The sequence below is a fragment of the Macaca mulatta genome, chromosome 9 (assembly GCF_049350105.2).
Source record: "Macaca mulatta isolate MMU2019108-1 chromosome 9, T2T-MMU8v2.0, whole genome shotgun sequence".
NCBI lineage: Eukaryota > Metazoa > Chordata > Mammalia > Primates > Cercopithecidae > Macaca > Macaca mulatta.
This window is the reverse complement of record NC_133414.1, coordinates 14,324,543-14,343,225: the sequence shown is the minus strand read 5'-3', so window position 1 is coordinate 14,343,225 and position 18,683 is coordinate 14,324,543. Positions and strand designations below refer to the sequence as shown.

The following is an 18,683-nucleotide window of genomic DNA, read 5'->3' as shown; positions in this document are numbered from 1 at the left end:
GTTGGAGGCTGCAGTGAGCTATGATCATGCCATTGCACTCCAGTCTAGGCAACAGAGTGAGGCCCCATCTCTAAAATAAATACATAAACGAAAATAAAAGGTTTCTGCTTTGGATAACAGCGTGGTTGTTATGGGGGAAAAGTTTTAAATTATTAACAAGTAAATGTCAGGATGACAATATTGGGGATGGAGATTTACATATTTGTGTCAAGAATTTGAACAAGAATGTACATTTCTTGTTCTTTTTGGTGTTGTGTCTTTTCTGTGTCACATCAACCAACAAAACACATTATTATTATTATTTTTTTTGAGATGGAGTCTCACTCTGCCATCCAGGCTAGAGTGCAGTGACGTGATCTCAGCTCACTGCAACCTCCACCTCCCGGGTTCAAGCCATTCTCCTGCCTCAGCCTCCCAAGTAGCTGGGATTACAGGCATGCACCACCACATCCAGCTAATTTTTGTATTTTTAGTAGAGACGGGGGTTTCACCATGTTGGTCAGGGTGGTCTTGAACTCCTGACCTGGTGATCCACCCGCCTTGACCTCCCAAAGTGCTGGGATTACAGGAGTGAGCCACCACACCAACCAGAGATGGGTAAACTATTTGTCTTCTGGTGACCTTAACTGCACTTGGAAACAAACACATGGGGTAAAGAAAGAAGCCCAAAGCAACAGACATATGAGAAAGGAGCACAGACAACGAAGCTGTGGTGCCTCCAACAGCTGCTTACACAGCCTCTGAGCAAAGACCCGGCCGATGCCCTAGCCAAGGAAGACAGCAGGAATACGAGGCCACAGCCACTGCAGAGCAGGCTTCCCGCCTAGGAAGTGTGGACTGTGTTCTCATGAGTGCCCTATGCTCACAGTTCTCCAGCATTGTGGATGGTGGGAGGCAGGATTCTTTAAAAGAACAACCTCCTCCTCGTCTTCATCATCTGTTAGAATGAGGAGCATACTGGCCATGATCCATTATTCAGAAAAAGAAAGAATAAAGAACATGGTTTTCTTCTAGAAATCCACACATCAAGGGAAACTGGCACAGGACACATTTCACCCTCAATCTGGCAAATCTGTCAACATACTGGGCCGTTGTGCAAGGCATGTACAGGCTGGGAAAGCAAGGGGCTAATTTTTATGCTTGGAGGTTCCTTGAGATGTTTAGATTCTTCTTCTTCTTCTTCTTCTTCTTTTTCTTTGAGAAGGAATCCATTCTGTCACCCAGGCTGGAGTGCAATGGCACGATCTCAACTCACTGCAACCTCGCCTCCCAGGTCCCAGCAATTCTCCTGCCTCAGTCTCCCGAGCAGCTGGGATTACAGATGTGTGCCACCATGCCTGACTACTTTTTGTATTTTTAGTAGAGAAGGGGTTTCGTCATGTTGGCCAAGCTGGTCTCTAACTCCTGACCTCAGGTGATCCACCTGCCTTGGCCTCCCAAAGTGCTGGGATTACAGACGTGAGCCACCGTGCCCGGCCGAGATGTTTAGATTCTTGAAGCCACAGACTAACTACACTTAAAACATTTTTAGAACATGAGACTGCTTAAATGGTAAAGTTTATGACATAAAGCATATGGTTAAGAAAAGATTCCTGGGCCACATGTAGTGGCTCATGTCTATAATCCAGCATTTTGGGAGGCTAAGGCAGGAGGATCACTTGAACCCAGAGTTGGAGGCTGCAGTGAGCTATGACTGCACCATTGCACTCCAGCCTGGGTAACAGAGTGAGATCCTGCCTCTAAAATAAATAAATAAATAAATAAATAAGATTTCTGCTTTGGATAACACCAAGGTTGTTATGGGGGAAAAGTTCTAAATTATAAACAAGTAAATATCAGGATGACAAAACTGGTGATGGAAATATACATATTTGTGTCAAGAATTTGAACAAGAATGTACATTTCTTGCACTTTTTGGTGTTGTGTCTTATCTTATATCGACCAACAAAATACAAATATTTTTTAGCCAATGAGAGGTGGGTAAACTATTTGTCTTCTGGTGACCGTCTTAATTGTGCTTGGAAACAAACCCAGGGGGTGAAGATAGAAGTGTCATGTCACCCAGCAAACAAAACAAAGCAAACTGATTTGGAAATAACATTTACACCGACATGAAATATTTTTAAAATTGCAAAATGGCACACACACCCATAGCCTAAATTCTAATTTCACTTGTGATTGCTGGAATCAAGGGTCCTTTGAAACATTGTTTGAAAAAGCCCACCAAGATCACTTCAAATAGCTATTTTTCATCTCACAGAAATTCATGGAAAAGATAACATTCTCGGGCAATTTTCAAAACCCTCCTGACAATTTGATATGGTGGCTAAACTGTGGAGATCCAAGAGGATGTTTTCTCTCCTGCTCGCCTCCTGCGATCGGCAGTCGGCTGTACTGTTTCACCAACCTGCTGAATTCACCTGGCCTTTCTGGCATAGCCCCCCACCCACCCATTTTCCTATTTCAGCTGTGGTGAGGCACATAGCCCTGAGAGAGTCCACTTCTCACTCTGATCTTTTCCGACGCCAGTTTTCCTGCCTGAGAATCAGCCGAACCGTCCAGTATTATGTTACCAGACCTAACGCCGCGTGGCAGGAACTCTGTTGTAATTCCAAAAAATCACAGCGTCCAACTTACAAACTTGCAGAAGACCAACGAGCTTCCACACCCATGAGGTGCTGAGCACAGTCCCTCTGGAGCCTCGGAAAGTGATGAGGGCTCTGAACTATGCAGCCACAGTTCCATCTCCTGGCCCAAGCTGCCTGGAGATACCCGACAGCTTCTAGTCAAGGAAAAATAGTATTCTCTTCTAATCATAAGCACCAGAACTCAAGTGTGATGGGGGAACCTGATAACGACTCCTTGCTGCTCCCACGCCTCCTGCAAGAGGGATGCTTTGAGTTCTTGCTTATTTGGAGCTACTGACAAAGACAGGCAGTCACTGAAAGGCTCCATGGCTTGTGTAAGATGGTCCCCAGCCTCCATAAAAAGCAGGAAAGGGCCTATTCTCCTGGCCCAGCCATGACAGAAGGGACATCCTCTCAAATGACAAGGCAAAGTCCCTGGGGGCTCTGTCAGTGGCTGTAGGGAAACCCACTCCCCAGGAGGTATTGAAAGGGACCTACACAAGCCAGTCGGCAGGTCCAGCCTTCAGGACATCACTTAGGCTTGCCCAAAGCTAGCATTTTGGAGCTGCAGAGAGTGGGGTTAGCGTGGGGGCGGCTGTACTCAGTCGACACACATTGGGCACAACGGGTGGGTTCCCAGGTGCATTACCACAATCCTGTAACACAATGGCCTCCTGTGACTCCCTCTGTACCTCCAGTGTCCCTTTACAGATGCATAAATCCCACTGTCAAATCAGACTTCACGCTGCTGAGGGCAGGCCAGAGCTCTCATCTCTGTACGTCCTGATTGGTCGGCACTTGTTGATTCAACTGAACCCAACCTAGTTGCCACACACGATTATTTCTGCGGAAAAATGTCTTCCAAATTCCACACAACCGGGCTACAAGTCAACTTTGCTGCCTGAAATATTTTTGGTGAGTAGGTACAAGAAAAAATAACACAGGATGGGCGGGGGCAGGGAACAAATGAATTTGGGAATGGAAGCTACTGCCAATTGGCAAGTACCTGTATTAGGTAAAAGCACGAGCAGTTGCCAAATACCTTTCCACGAACACATGATTTCATACAGGACCTTTGAGGAGAAAGGAGGCAGAATTCACCCTAACTCTCAGTGTGTGAATGTGTTTGTACCTCACATTACTCTCCCTTTAAGACCTTTTCTCTGCCAGGCGCTGTGGCTCACACCTGTAATTCCAGCACTTTGGGAGGCCGAGGAGGGTGAATCACCTGAGGTCAGGAGTTCGAGACCAGCCTGACCAACATGGTGAAATACTGTCTCTACTAAAAATACAAAAATTAGCTGGACGTGGTGGAGGGCGCCTGTAATTCCAGCTACTCTGGAGGCTGAGGCAAGAGAATTGCTTGAACCTGGGAGGTGGAGGTTGCAGTGAGCCAAGACTGCCATTGCACTGCAGCCTGGGCAACAAGAGTGAAACTCCGTCTCAAAAAAAACAACAACAACAACAAAAAACTTTTCCCCAAGGAAGTTCGGGACTACCCGGTTTAGGGGTAAAGGGCAGAAAGAAATACTTTGTTACACGATCTCTCAGAACCTCCTCCTGGTCAGATCTTGGGTGCTATTAACTCAGCTTTCTTTGCTATTCCTGACAAGAGTATCCCATCAGCTTATTAAGTTTATACCGGTAAATAAAAGTCAAGCTCCATGTAAACTACTCAGCCTCACTAGAGTGTCCCAGGAGCCATCAGAGACCTCCGTGGACAGATGTGGTCCTTCGCAGAGACCACGATTAACTCATGCTCTTTATAAAACTAGGTTGAGAATTCAAAATAATTGGATTTACTACCGTGAGATTCACCACCAGCCCACTTATGGAAAATTCCGCTTTGCGGGAAACGTCTTCTATAAACCAAGCTACTTCATATTGATTTAGAGCAAGTATTCCTGGCAAACGGAAAGACTCGGGAGACTTCAAAAAAACAAAAAAAGAGTTTTAGAAACCTTTCATCTTGTTTTAAAAACAATTAAACTGCCCATTTTCCTTACCAAAGAAGAGAGAAGAACAAGGCGTAACCAAGTGGACTGAAAACTAAGACAGCAGCTGTCTTGTGGGTGTGGGGTTCGCGGTAATCAATCTTCATGCTCTTCTGAAATAGAGAAGAATTTTCCCCTTCCCAAGCCCCGAGGATGTGCCAAGAAGCAGTTTCTGCCGAGAGGGTGGAGGAAACGGTGAGGCCTTCACCCTCCCAGGACACCCACGTTCAGGGTGCTTTGTTCACATCCATGGATGTCTGTGTGGCCTCTCCTCTCTGTCCGTCACACACGACCCCTCCAGTGGGCAGAGGATGGTGACACATCAGGAGGGAGCAGCCTGTGGGGGACAGGGGCACTCCTCGATGCCAGAAGTTAAAAGCCAACAGTCCAGAACCAGGCTGGGCGCACGGTGGCTCACGCCTGCAATCCCAGCACTTCGGGAGGCTGAGGTGGGCTGATCATTTGAGGTCAGGAGTTCGAGACCAGCCTGGCCAACATGGTGAAACCCCGTCTCTACTAAAAATACAAAAATTAGGCAGGCGTGGTGGTGCATACCTGTAGTCCCAGCTACTTGGGAGGCTGAGGCAGGATAATTGCTTGGACTGAGGAGGTGGAGGCTGCAGTGAGCCAAGATTGTGCCGCTGCACCCTAGCCTGTGCGACAGAGCAAGACTCTGTCTCAACAAAAAAAACAAACAAAACAAAACAAAAACAAAAAAACAAAAACAAAAACAAAAACCAAAAAAACTGAAAATACTGAATTTACTCTAAATACAAGTCTGTTATCTCAGATCCAGCACGGAATCAGAGGACAGGATTATAGACTCGGCTCTGTGCCATGGTAAACTACAGGATTCATTATCTCACCTATGCCTCAGTTTCCTGTCTTGATGGGCACCTGCCACTCTGTCCTAGAGTTATGCCTGCAAGGAAATGAACTGGAGCTCAACTTGGAAGAGTTGCATGTGGCCCCTTATTGTAAAACAACGCCAGGAGGTATCTGTGTCCACGGCTAGATGCTCAGATCACAGCTGGTCTTCCGGTCTTTGAGGAACTTCCACTAGGAAGTGGGAAGACGCGATGCTCCCCTGCTGGTGGGGGAGGGAACACCAGCTACTAAATCAAATTGCCATCGAGTTTCTAAGAGTTTGTGATACTGCGCATCAGAGAAGAGGTGAGATTTCTTTCAAACAGTGAGAGAGAAAGATGACATTTCTACCCAGCAGTGGCCTTTTCAGAGATGCTAAATGGAACTTAAAGATCAGGAAAAATAAAATTAAGCTTCATGCTGTTAAAACCCCAGACATACACTTCAGGGGAGAATTTGGCCTCAGTAAGAATGACATCAAGACAAGGAGGTAATACTGAATGTGCTTGGTCAGGTTGGCTTCCTGTCAGTAGTGGAATTTGCAGCAGCAGGGGTATTAAAAAAGAAAAAATTAGACGATGAGGGACTTTTACCAGGAGCATCTTAATAAACAGCTGTTGCTTCACCCGGGTTTCTAGTATTGCAATCAGATTGTTGGCAGGTAAAAATCAGGCTGAAACACAGGATCGTTCTCTGCCTAAAGTTTGTTTTCTGCCCAAAGTCACAGAAGATGAGCAGAAGGCTTTTGGGACAGCTCCGATCTTTCTGTTGGTATAGCCTCCTCCACTAGTCTCTATTATCCTTCACCTAGAGCTGTCATTCATGAGGAATGTATTGCCTCTAGCAATAGATCAGGATGGCAAAAAAATAAGTAAATAAATAAATTAATTAAAATCATCTCACCAGGCCAGGTATGGTGGCTCATGCCTGTAATCCCAGCACTTTGGGAAGCCGAGGCCGGCAGATCACCTGAGGTCAGGAGTTTGAGACCAGCCTGGCCAACATGGTGAAACCCTGTCTCTACTAAAAATGTAAAAGCCAGGTGCAGTCGTGCATGCCTGTAATCCCAGGTTCTCGGGAGGATGAGGCAAGAGAATCGCTTGAACCTGGGAGACAGAGGTTGCAGTGAGCTGAGATCGTGCTACTGCATGCCAGCCTGGGCAACACAGCAAGACTCCGTTTCAAAAAAAAAAAAAAAAAAAGTATCGCCAAAGAGCAGCTTACCCTGATTTTTCCAGTAGCCTCGAGTTTCACCACAGGCATGAGAAGTCCCCATGAAAGCACCGTACTGGTGTGTAATTACCATTCTCATCTGAACAGGGACTGCTGTTCAGATGCTCCCAAAGCCAATCATGGAGGAGTGAGGCTAAGGAACGGGGAGGGAGTAGAAGCTGGGGCTGCTGGGCGTTTGAAATGTGGGAGGGCCTTGAAACTCCACGGGATGGAGGAAGTCAACTGTGCCAAGGAAGGCACTTCAAAGCAAAGTGGCCACAAATGGCACTGCTGTGTGGCCCTCTAGGGTCTCCCACGGGGGCCTACCTGGTGTGTGATCACGGCATGACGCCTACTCTGTACTGAAGTCAAGCCTTTCTTGTGAAACCTGATTAAGAAGACTGCTAGAGCCATTCTAGGGTTTTGGTTTTTAATCAAGACAAAGAAAAAAACGGAGCTACACAATGCTGCCATCCCCCTCTTTCCCACCACGACAAAACGTGACCTCCATCCCACATCAAGTATCTAAAGAAGCAATTCCAGATGGAAGACAAGTGCCTTAAAAACACTGTGTTCAGAGTGACTGTGGGGCTGCCATGTGTGGGATGGGGCTCCTCAAAGCTGGGCTGGGTTTACGTTGCCCACATGCAATGAGTCAGATCCATGAAGAGCAGCAGGCCCTACAAGTCTCCCCACTTAGGGGGCCCTGTCCTCTCCGACACAGGGGGTCTGGCTGCAACCCACGGTGTGATAAAATGTTCACTGTGGGCTGTCACCGAGTAGCTGTTGAGAAAGAGAGAAAATTCTCATCTGGATGTTCCGCCTACTCATCTGTGCCCTGTATGACAATTTCTCAGTTACATAAAACCCTGTTTCGACACTAACAGTCGGAGAGGATGGGAACAATGATGTAATGCTTATAGTCACGGACCAAAATATGGTATTTAAGTGAGAAACAAATAAAAATTAAGCTCTCTTGGGGAGCAGCCACATAGAGGAGTGGAGATGAAAGGACTGGGAACAGAGGCGCTGCGGGGAAAGACGAAAAGAATCGAGACCACTCAGAAGATAGAGGTGGGGAGGTCGGTCGGCTGAATCCTTCTTCTTGGCTATTGGGAGTGAAGATGGGAAAAACGATGGCCAGTATCCTTGACACGTAGATATTTACATACTTAAAGGATACCAAATCACAAGCCTACAAAAACGTACAATGTTCAAACCAGAAAAAAAAAACACAGGAGATGTTTAGCCCAGCACATTTATTTTATATACAAGAAACTGAGAATCCCCAAGTTTCAGTGAAAGGCACAGGCCTCCTTCATATCTAACCAATGGCAGACAAAGGAAGATGCTTACATTCAAGTCCTCTGCTGTGACTGCCACCAACTATAGGCTGGGTGGCTTTGAGGACAGAGGTCCTCGCCCCAACACTGTGCTGGCTGGAACCCGTGGTTTCCAAGAGCTCATCATAATCCCCAGCCCCATATCAACTTCTAGAAGTGCAGTGATCCCCGAATTAACACCAATCCTCTAACTCAGTGAAAAAATACATCGAGAATGTTGACCAACTGTTCTCCATCTCTTTTTAGAGAAGAACAAGACGAAACACGTTTAAACTATTTTAGGCAAGTTAAGACCAAGCTAGACCAAAGATGTCTATCGTGGCCTTCCAGCCAACACTGCAACTAAGTTCCAGAAGGAAATGAATGATTTCTTCCCCGACAGCCTCAGGAACATAACAGTCAGCCACCATCTAAAGCATCAAGGTGCAGTTCTGCTTCTAGACAGAACGATGGACCAGCTGTAAATGTTCCTTCTTATTTCTGAGTGACATCCGTAATGGAATAGTGTGGCTGTGGTTGTGCGCTCCACATAAAATATTGCTAGGTGGTGAACTGTCACTGAATAAGGCTCCAAAAAAAAAAAAAAAAAAAAAAATCTCAACTAGGCACAGTGGCTAATATCTGTAATCTCAGCACTTTGGGAGGATGAGGCTGGAGGATCACTTGAGCCCAGGAGTTCAAGACCAGCCTGAGCAACAAAGTGAGACCCTGTCTCTACAAAAACAATTTTAAATTAGCCAGGTGTGGTGGTGTGCACCTGTAGTCCCAGCTCTGCAGGAGGCTGAGGTGGGAGGATCACCTGAGCCTGGGGGATCGAGGCTGTAGTGGGCTATGATCATGCCACGACACTCCAGCCTGGGGGACACAGCGAGACCCTGTCTCTTAAAAAAAAGAAAAGATAAAGATGGAAAACAGGCCGTCATCCACCAAATAGAAGTTTATCATCTGTCTCGTCAATTATGTGATTGATATGGATGTTTTCTGTCACTTACTACTGATGTTCGGTGATTCAGGTATTTTAATTAACGCAGCTGAGCAGGCAATACACATAATTTTACTAACTTCCTTAGCTCTGACTTTTATTGCCGAGACCAAGGGGAATGTTATACTTGACTTAATTAAGTGGACTCCCAATCCCGGTCAATACCATACTGACAGCCACCACGGGCTCCCAAGGAGCCACTTTCTATCAGATGGGCCCATCGTTTCTCCTCAATCATCACCGAGTACAATTCCACCAGCCCTCTCTCCAAGCCCAGTGAGTCTGTTCATTTCTCCCAGATCCTCCAAGAAGGAGCCCGTGACTCTGGGCCTCTGCTCCCCCTGCCTGCTCTGCACCTGTGACTCTCCTTACTTTTGCTCAAGTCCTACCCTTCCTTCAAATCCACGTCCTCCCGGAGTTTTCCCCTGGTCATTGCAACCCTTAATGATCCCTCTCATTCCTGTATTTTTTAGAGATGGGGTCTCACTCTGTTGCCCAGGCTGGAGTGCAGTGGTGTGCTCATAGTTTGCCATGGCCTCAGAGTCCTGGGCTCAAGGGATCCCCCTGCGTCAGCCTCCTGAATAGCTGGGACTACAAGTGTGTGCCACCACACCCAGCTACTATTTTTTTAAAAGAGATAGGGGTCTTACTATGTTGCCCAGGCTGGTCTTAAACTCCTGGACTCAATTGACCACACCCAGCTACTATTTTTTAAAAGAGATAGGGGTCTTACTATGTTGCCCAGGCTGGTCTTAAACTCCTGGACTCAATTGATCCTCTCACCCTGGCCTCCCAAGGAGCTGGGATTACAGGCATGAGCCAATGTGCCCAGCTTTCATACCTGTATTTTAATGTTGCTTCTGAAATACACTGCCTCACATGAATCTGTATGGCCCATCTGCCACAATCTACTGGAGAACCTGTGGGTGTTGGCAGAGCCAGCCCTATGAGCTGCCCACAACCCAGTGATATGGATGGGGGTGCCCACCATCTCCCGCTATCAGTGAAGTGATGCGCTGCCTCCACAGGCCACGGTCCTTGCGAAGGGTATGTACGGTCCAGGCAGCCGCCACATGTAAAAGGGTGAAGCTCAAAGTGCTTAGTCCTCCTGCCTCCTCCTAAGGCACCTTGTGCATTGGGATACTTGGGGAAAAAGCACCATTTTCGGTTTCATTGTTAGAGAGCTCATTTAAATTGAAGTAATAGCTTCATGTTGGCAGAATTAACTATTCAGCTGAATAGTCACTTAGATAATAATAAAACGGTGATTCACAAATTGAAACCAACACTTCTACCTATCAAAAGTCTGAACTCAAGCTATAAACCTATAGATTGCCCTGGGGGGCATGGAAGATTTTCCTCATCCGTATTCACATATTTCTTTCAAAATACAAAGACACCACGCTAGGCTGGGAGCAGACAGCAACCCCTGGCTTGGGCCCAGGGGATAGTGTGGTCCCTGAATCAGAAGTGGCAGCTCGCTCTCCCTCCTTCCTCACAGCTGCCAAATGGGGCTGGGCTCTGCTCTGTTCAAATGGAAAACTTTCCAGCAGGGATGAAGCTGCAGTTTCTTTGCTCAAGATTCAAAATGGTGCCCCAAGAGCCTCGCAGGGAGAAGCCATGGCTGGTGAAGGAGGTGGGTGGTTGGGGTGAGCCCCACAGTGGACACCATGCTGGTGCACTTACCAAGACCCGTTTTGCCTTCTTCCTGCCATTCCTCTGACCACAGTGCTACCACACTTAATTAATAGTTCAGCCAGGGTCAGGAATGGTGGCTCATGCCTGTAATCCCAGCACCTTGGGAGGCCGAGGTGGGTGGATCACCTGAGGTTGGGAGTTCGAGACCAGCCTGACCAATATGGGAGAAAACCTATCTCTAATAAAAATACAAAATTGGCCAGGCGTGGTGGCACATGCCTGTAATCCCAGCTACTTGGGAGGCTGAGGCACGACAATTGCTTGAACCCGGGAGGCAGAGGTTGCAGTGAGCTGAGATCATGCCATTGCACTCCAGCCTGGGCAATGAGAGCAAGACTCCATCTCAAAAAAAAAAAAAATTCAACCAAATCCTCATCTTACTTGACTCAGTAGCAGCAACTGACATGTGATACTTTCTGCATGGAGCACTTTCTCCACGTGGTGACGGGGAGCACGCCACTCTCTGCCAGCGCTCTTTCTACTTCACCCACTGCCCCTTCCCTGTTTTGGTCTCTTCTGTGGGCTCCAGCTTGTCCTCCTGACCTCTCCACCCTGACGTCCCCAGGACTCGGCTCCGGGACCTTTCCTCTCCTTCATTGCCTATCCTGGTTCACGGCTTTAAAACGCAGCCATAAATTAACATCTCCCAAATCTAGGTGATCCTCATTACTCAAGGATTCTGTATCTGCAAATGTGCCTACTGGCTAAAAGTTATTCGCAACCCCCAAATCAATACTTTGTGGTCATTTGTGGACATGCGTAGAGTGACCAAAGACTTGAGTTGCCCGATGGCAAGTTTCAAGCTGAGGCGGAATGAGGCGGTGCTCTTCCTTCATGTTTCAGCTCCGACTGTAAACAACGGTCTTTTCTCACCCTCTATCTGGTGTCATGTTTTTCACATTTTTGGGTTTTACTGGAGATCTCCCTGTTTACAACAGCCCCAAGCATAGTGCTGAAGTCTGTCTAGCTTTCCTAACAGCAAAGAGGCTGCGACGTGCCTTTCAGAGAAAATCGGTGGGTTAGAGAAGCTTCCTTCAGGCGGGAGTTACGGTGCTGTGGGCTGCAAACCAAAGTTAATGATTCAACAATACATATTCAATAAGCTGTCTTTAAACAGAAACACACACTCTGAAAATGTTGTACTGATCGGTTCATGAAAATGTGACCAGAGGCTCACAGGAACCCAGCCTGTGTTTCCCTTAGGAGCAATGGTTCAGTATTGGTTAATTCAGTGCTTCCAGCTATTTTCTATAATAGAACATGATGACTGTGAACAGCGAGAATCGACTGCGCATAGTTCCAGGGTCACGTTCCAACTGCCCTCTTGGCCTAGTCAACTTTAACAAACTGAAACCAAGCTCCTCCTAAGGCATCTGCAATCTATTCCTCCCCCAGGCTCTTCCACCTCCAGTAAAGACAACTGCACCCTCCTGGGGCACTCAGGCCCACAAACCTCTGAATTATCCATGCCTTCTCTCTTTCTCTCAAACCCTACTTTCAACCTTTCAGAAAACCTTGAGGACAGCGCCTTTGAAATATACCTGACATCTGATAGCTTCTTGTCACTTCTGCTGCAACCAATCTGGACTAAACCCTTGCTGATCGATGCCTGAGGCTTCTCACGGTCTCACCTGATCAATGCCAGAATCTTCCCACGGCCTCCTTCCTCCACCCCACCCCCGCCATCTATCCTGATCCCAGCTTGTGTCCTAGAGCAGCAATCGCCAACCTTTTTGGCACAAAGGACCAGTTTTATGGAAGACAATTGTTTCATGGATATGGGACTGGGGATGGTTTCGGGATGAAACTGTTCCACCTCAGATCATCAGGCATTAGAGCTCTCAAAACGAGTGCGCAACCTAGATCCCTTGCAGGCCCAGCTGACAATAGGGTTCGAGCTCCTACGAGAAGCTACTGCCGCTGATCTGATAGGAGGTGGAGCTCAGGCAGGAATGCTCGCCAGCCAGACTCTCACTTCCTGCTGTGCAGCTCGGCTCCTAACAGGCCCTGAATCAGTATCGGTCCAAGGCCCGGGGGTTAGGAACCCCTGTCCTAGAGGGATCCTGTTAAAAACAGTGTGTCACTGCCTTAACACAGAAGCCTCTGGACGGCATCCTATCACCAAGTAAAAGCTAAGGTCTATACAACGATTTTCAAGTCCTGGTCCACATACCCCTGCTCAGGACTTCTCCGACTGCCTCTCCTACTCCTCTCCTTCCTGCTCCCTCTGCTCCCTGCCGCTTGCCCACATTCTCCTGCCTTCAGGCCTCCGCACTGCGCCTGGAATGCCCTCCAGATACTTGTATGGTCAGTTCTCTCGCTCCTATCAAATCTTTACCCACGGCCACCCTCTTAGTGAGGGCTGCCTGCACACTGTAGTTAAAATTGCCACCACCCTCTGAACACACGCACTTCTTATCATCTTTTCTGCTTCACTTTTCTCCATAGTACTAAGGCCACCTAACACATGAATGAACTTAGCTATCAATATTTGCTTTATATCCCGTGTCTCTCCCACTCAGATGTAAGTGCCACTAGGGAGGGAATTTTTATCTTTTTTTCTTCTATTTCTATTGAGGTACCCACCCAGTGCCCAGAACAGAAGGTAGACAATAAATAAATAATTCTTGAAGGGCTGAATGATGTAGCCCTGAGCATACATTAAGCTGACCTGAGCATACATTAAGCTGACCTGTTTGCTTTCTCTCTCACAATACTGCTGAATGTTTTGAGGTCAGAGTTTGTACCTTATTCACATTTGTATTCTCTCTCTCTCTCTTTTTTTTTTTTTGAGATGGAGTCTCGCTCTGTTGCCCACACTGGAGTGCAATGGCGCAATCTCAGCTCACTGCAACCTCTGCCTCCCAGGTTTAAGCGATTCTCCTGCCTCAGCCTCCTGAGTAGCTGGGATTACAGGTGCCCGCCACCTTGCCTGGCTAATTTTTTGTATTTTTAGTAGAGACGGGGTTTCACCATATTGGCCAGGCTGGTCTGGAACTCCTGACCTCAGGTGATCAGCCTGCCGTGGCCTCCCAAGGAGCTGGGATTACAGGCATGAGCCACCGCGCCCAGCCCATATTTGTATTCTCAGACCAAACGCTGTACACTTGGCCCTCGTATCCATGGATTCAAAATGTGTGGATCCACAGATCAAAAATATTTGAAAAAATAATAAAGGTAATACAAATGAAAACAATAGCTATCTGCATCAGGTATTCTAAGTAATCTCGCGATGACAGCACACAGAGGCCACGCCTAGGTTATATGCCAACACTATGCCATTTCATATGAGGAACTCGACCATCTGAGGATGCTGCTATCTGCAGGGCGTGGAGTATCTTGGAACCCAGCCCCCGTGGATACCAAGGGATGACTGCACACAGTACACAGCAGGAACTCAATACATGCATACTGAGTGAATGGCACGGGAAGAGAGAAAGAAAACATGGCTAAGATTCATGAGCTGTGTGTTTTTACTAAATGCAGTAGTGTCTGCACAAAGATTTAATGAGACTCACAGTGAAATGAGAGACACAGATTGATACGAACCCTAATGCGAATGTGATCAGACCATGACGAGAAAAGGCTCATAGAAAGAACCAGGATGTCAAAAGACAGAACAAGGTGATATGAAAGCAGTCAAAGGAGGTAACATTTAAATTGGGATTTGGCAGCTGAATAGGAGCTTGCCACACAGACAAGGGAGGAAACAGCCCAAGTTCAGCTGGTAACTGCCTAAGGGATGTCCTCTAGACACAAGCTCTTCAAAGCAGCCCCTTCCCTCCTCTGAAGTTGTGTCCCCTCCACAAGACTCACTCCAGAGGCGCTCTCTTGGTGGAGTTTCAGTGCTCAGTCAACACAAACCAACAGAAGAGCGCCACTGCTACAGTCCTCCTCTCCCCCAGCCTCCTCCAGGACAACCTGGTATCTCACAACATCAATAGCCAATGGCTCCCACTGGCTGTCATTTAGAGTAGCAAGAGCAACAGACTCTTCTCAACACCATTCCTGACTCATCAGCGCCAGACACAGCAATCAACAGACCGAGACCCCGCAGACGGCAGCCACTTAGAAACCAGAAAAACTGCCATTCCGTGGGCTTTGCCAAAACACAGAGAAGTAAAACTCAATTTAGAAAGTGCTGGAGTTTTCCAGCCAAACATGAGAAGCACGTGATGCATACGTAGCTTCACTGGTTGTCAGAGCATTTAAATCACAGCCCAAGAGTCAACTTCCTGAACGGAACAGCTGGGCAGGTCACAGTAACAGCACCTTCTCACCAGGGGAGACAGCTGAAAAGAGGACCAGCACCAAGACCTAACAGACCTTTTCATTTTCTAATGTCTGGGATTCCGGGTAGTTGGAACAGGCTCCCCCACTCAGCTTGTCTCGCCTCATGGATTCACGGCTTCCCTGATGGCTCAGACTGAGCTGGAGAAATTCCATGCGTATTCCACACACACTCTTTCCTCCCGCTGCCACCCCAGGCACATGTCCCCCCGCCAGGGACCAGGCTATTCCTGCAACCATTATCACACTATCCTAAAAGAGACGATTGCTGACCATGCTGTTAATCTCTATCAAAGCCTGCACTGGCTTTTGTTTGTTTGTTTGTTTTTTGAGACAGGGTCTCGCTCTGTCACCCAGGCTGGAGTGCAGTGGCACAATCTCAGCCCCACTGCAACTTCCGCCCCCCAGGTTCAAGCAATTCTCTTGCCTCAGCCTCCCAGGTAGCTGGGACTACAGGCGTGCGCCATCACGCACGGCTAATTTTTGTATTTTTAGTAGAGATGGGGTTTTGCCATGTTGGCCAGACTGATCTTGAATTCCTGGACTCAACTGACCCACCCGCCTTGGCCTCCCAAAGTGCTGGGATTACAGGTGTTAGCCACTGTACCCGGCCATGCACTGGACCTTTCAAAAACGAGCAGAGCAGCCTCTTCTGTGCCTTCTGCATACACACGATCCAGGGAATTGAGCCCCCCTGCGACAGTATCCACACAGCTCCTCCCCAGCCACATTTCCACCACCTGCATCTCCCTGCTTCTAAACCCTGCTGCTTTTTTCCCTTCCCCTTATTTTGTTCTCTAGCCGGCTTAGCCTGCTCGTGTCTTTCCTCCTCTGAGTTACTCTGAAAATGAACAGCTATGACACTCGAGCTTGACATGGCTCTGTAATTATATGCAAGAACTTGAAAAGCCACAAAGTGGTCCCAAGGTCATCTGGAGTTTCCCACAATGCCCCTTGTAACCCCTTTAGTTTCAGGCCAACTCTCCTCGGCCTGCCTGGGAAGGTTCTGTGGATGTCCCCAAAGACCCACAGGGATGATGCTGGTCACATAACATACCTCCTCTCTCAGGTGGGTTCACCAGCTGTTCTCACAAAGAAAGGTCACCACACTTTGCATGACAAGAACTTAGCTTCAGTCGGGCACGGTGGCTCATGCCTGTAATCCTAGCACTTTGGGAGGCTGAGGCGGGCGGATCACCTGAGGTCCAGGAGTTTGAGACCAGCCTGGCCAACATGGCAAAACCCTGTCTCTACTAAAAATACAAAAATTAGCCGGACATGGTGGCAGGTGCCTGCAATCCCAGCTACTCGGGAGGCTGAGGCAGGAGACTCACTTGAACCCAGGAAGCGGAGGTTGCAGTGAGTTGACATTGCGCCAATGCACTCCAACCTTGCGACAGAGCTAGATTCAGTACCCTACCACACCCCGCCTCAAAAAAAAAAAAAAAAATTCAGCCTCAGACTCCATTTTCCGTAACTCTTTTCCAACCTCATCTTTTTTCTTGCTCTCAGACGTCCCTAGCTCGTACCCTCTCCCAGCCTTTGGGCTTTCACACAAACTGGTTACTCTTCCTGGGATGCTATCCTGTAACTCCCACATGGCTGGCTGCTTCTTGCCACTGAGACCAAGGCCCAAGTCTCCTCCCTGTCCTCTCAGCCCAGTCCTGATTCCTTGTCACTCCTTGGCAGGTCCCCAGGTTTAGTTTCTTCATAGCACTTATGATCTGAAATGGCCCTGTTTGCTTATTTGTTCCAACTAAAACGTAAGCTCCATGAGGGCAGGTACCATGTCTGTGTCATTCATTGCCTTAACCCCGGTGCCTGGTACAGCATCAGGTACATAGTAGCAACTTTACATACATTTGCTGAATGAATGAATGAATGAATGAATACACTGATGTCGGTGAAGGTCGCAGAACAGTCACAAGTATTCTAATGGCGTTTCTCCAGGACCCCAGAAGTCAAAAGATGAACATCAGAATCCAAGTGTTCAGATCTGTCAGTAGTCTTCTCTGCATTTTGGATGTTTAGTACAAAGAACTGGGGGTTGGGATTTAGGGAAAAACTTGAACGCCTAGCATCACAGTACAGATCAGGGTTGACTGATAGATGAGAGTGACTTGGTCAAGGTCTGAACCAGGTTCCTCCATCAATGTTCCTATCTCAGCAATTGGAATGTTTTCTTGTGTGTGCAACTTACTGTTATCTCAGTGTCTCACTGTAAATCACTCAGAAACAGATGCATGCAGGATCTCTGGAAATGGAATCTGGGATTCATCCAAATTAACTACCAGCCTCCCATCAGGCCCACAACCAAATCAAATGTGATTTCTACCCAACTGAGCAAAAGTTTTCAGGGGAAGTCACTTCCCCGCTATGAATTACTCATTCCAGTGTTCCTCAATCTTTTTATTCTTTCCCCCAAGGGAAGTGAAGGCAGCTGTGATTACATGCCAAGCTCATATGCTTCAGACAACTGATGAGTTGACACATGGTGACACCACACATGAGAACATCACACACACACGGGCACATGTGTGCACACGCACTGTCCTTACCAACATAGCCTGGAGTTCCACAGGCAGTGGACATCACGTCTCCTTTGCCCTCCATTTTTGACAATCCAAAGTCACTGATCATGATTTTGGACTCCTCATCTTGACTGTAGTATAAGAGATTTTCAGGCTACAACGAAAATAAGAAAAAAACATTACAAACTACATGTAAAGCTGGGTTAATTGTGGAAGACCCATTCAACTGCAAAAGCTATTCGCAACGTCAGGATGTCCTTGACCTTCGGACATAGTAGACGCATCAGCTAAAGCAGCGGACAATAGAAACAGTGCAGAGAGCCCGGCACAGTGGCTGGCACAGACAGGCTTTCAATCTACGTTAGTCTCTGTCCTTTACTCATATTTTGTCTACTTTAAAAAAGCTCACCATATTCTGAGACAATCGAGAAAGCTGACTGCTGTGCAGACTTGTGGATTCAGGGCTGGGGTTAGGGAAGGGAGATTCCAGGAAATGAAATCACTCTTGCAGGTGCCTCTCTGCTCCTTTTTATAGAGTGATTTTTCTTGAGTCCAAGGGTCTCTGTTTCTGCCCTCAGTAACATGCCCTGGTGCTCTGCAGTTCTGGGAGATGTACTGCACTGCGCCCTTCACGAAGGCCAGCTGAGCCCTGCTCGTTCCTCTGCCAGGGAAGCAGAGGGATGCCATCCTGGAATAAATGAATCTGGAATTGAAGATGTAGCACTCTCCAGCCGTGTACCCTTAAGGGGTTCGCACTTCTGTTCGCCTTTCTGTGAAGCATGTGTTGATTTCATCCTTTGTCTGCTCCTCTGAACAGTGCTCGGGCAGCAGGAATGCACAGCAAAGGCCTTCTTCCATTTCTTATGGCCCCCGTGTTCCCGTCTTCACTCCAGTTCTGCAACATACAGGAGGGGCTGAGAGTGGCAGTCCTGGGGTTGGCATGGGAGCCAATGAAGTATCATTTGCATAGTGTTTTATGCAGAACTCGGGAATCTCATTGTTCCTAGCAAGGAAGGGAGGTGGGGCTTATGGAGGCTGAGAAGCTACAGCCTGGGAGCTTGTCCCTGCACTGCTGGGTGGACCTTGAACACAGAGAGGAGCCTGCATTTTTTTTTTTTTTTTCTCAAGAGTTGCTGGAC

General features: G+C 47.6%; 1 protein-coding gene across 5 annotated transcripts in view; it reads right to left on the bottom strand.

Moving 5' to 3' along the window:
- The window catches only part of CAMK1D (calcium/calmodulin dependent protein kinase ID), a 489,620-nt gene that overhangs the window by 49,433 nt on the left and 421,504 nt on the right, over nt 1-18,683 (bottom strand). For all 5 annotated transcript variants that reach the window (XM_028825991.2, XM_028825993.2, XM_028825992.2 and 2 more), the window contains one exon: nt 17,572-17,698. In XM_028825991.2, the coding sequence (XP_028681824.1) occupies nt 17,572-17,698 (127 nt within the window). The remainder of the gene's footprint in view (nt 1-17,571; nt 17,699-18,683) is intronic.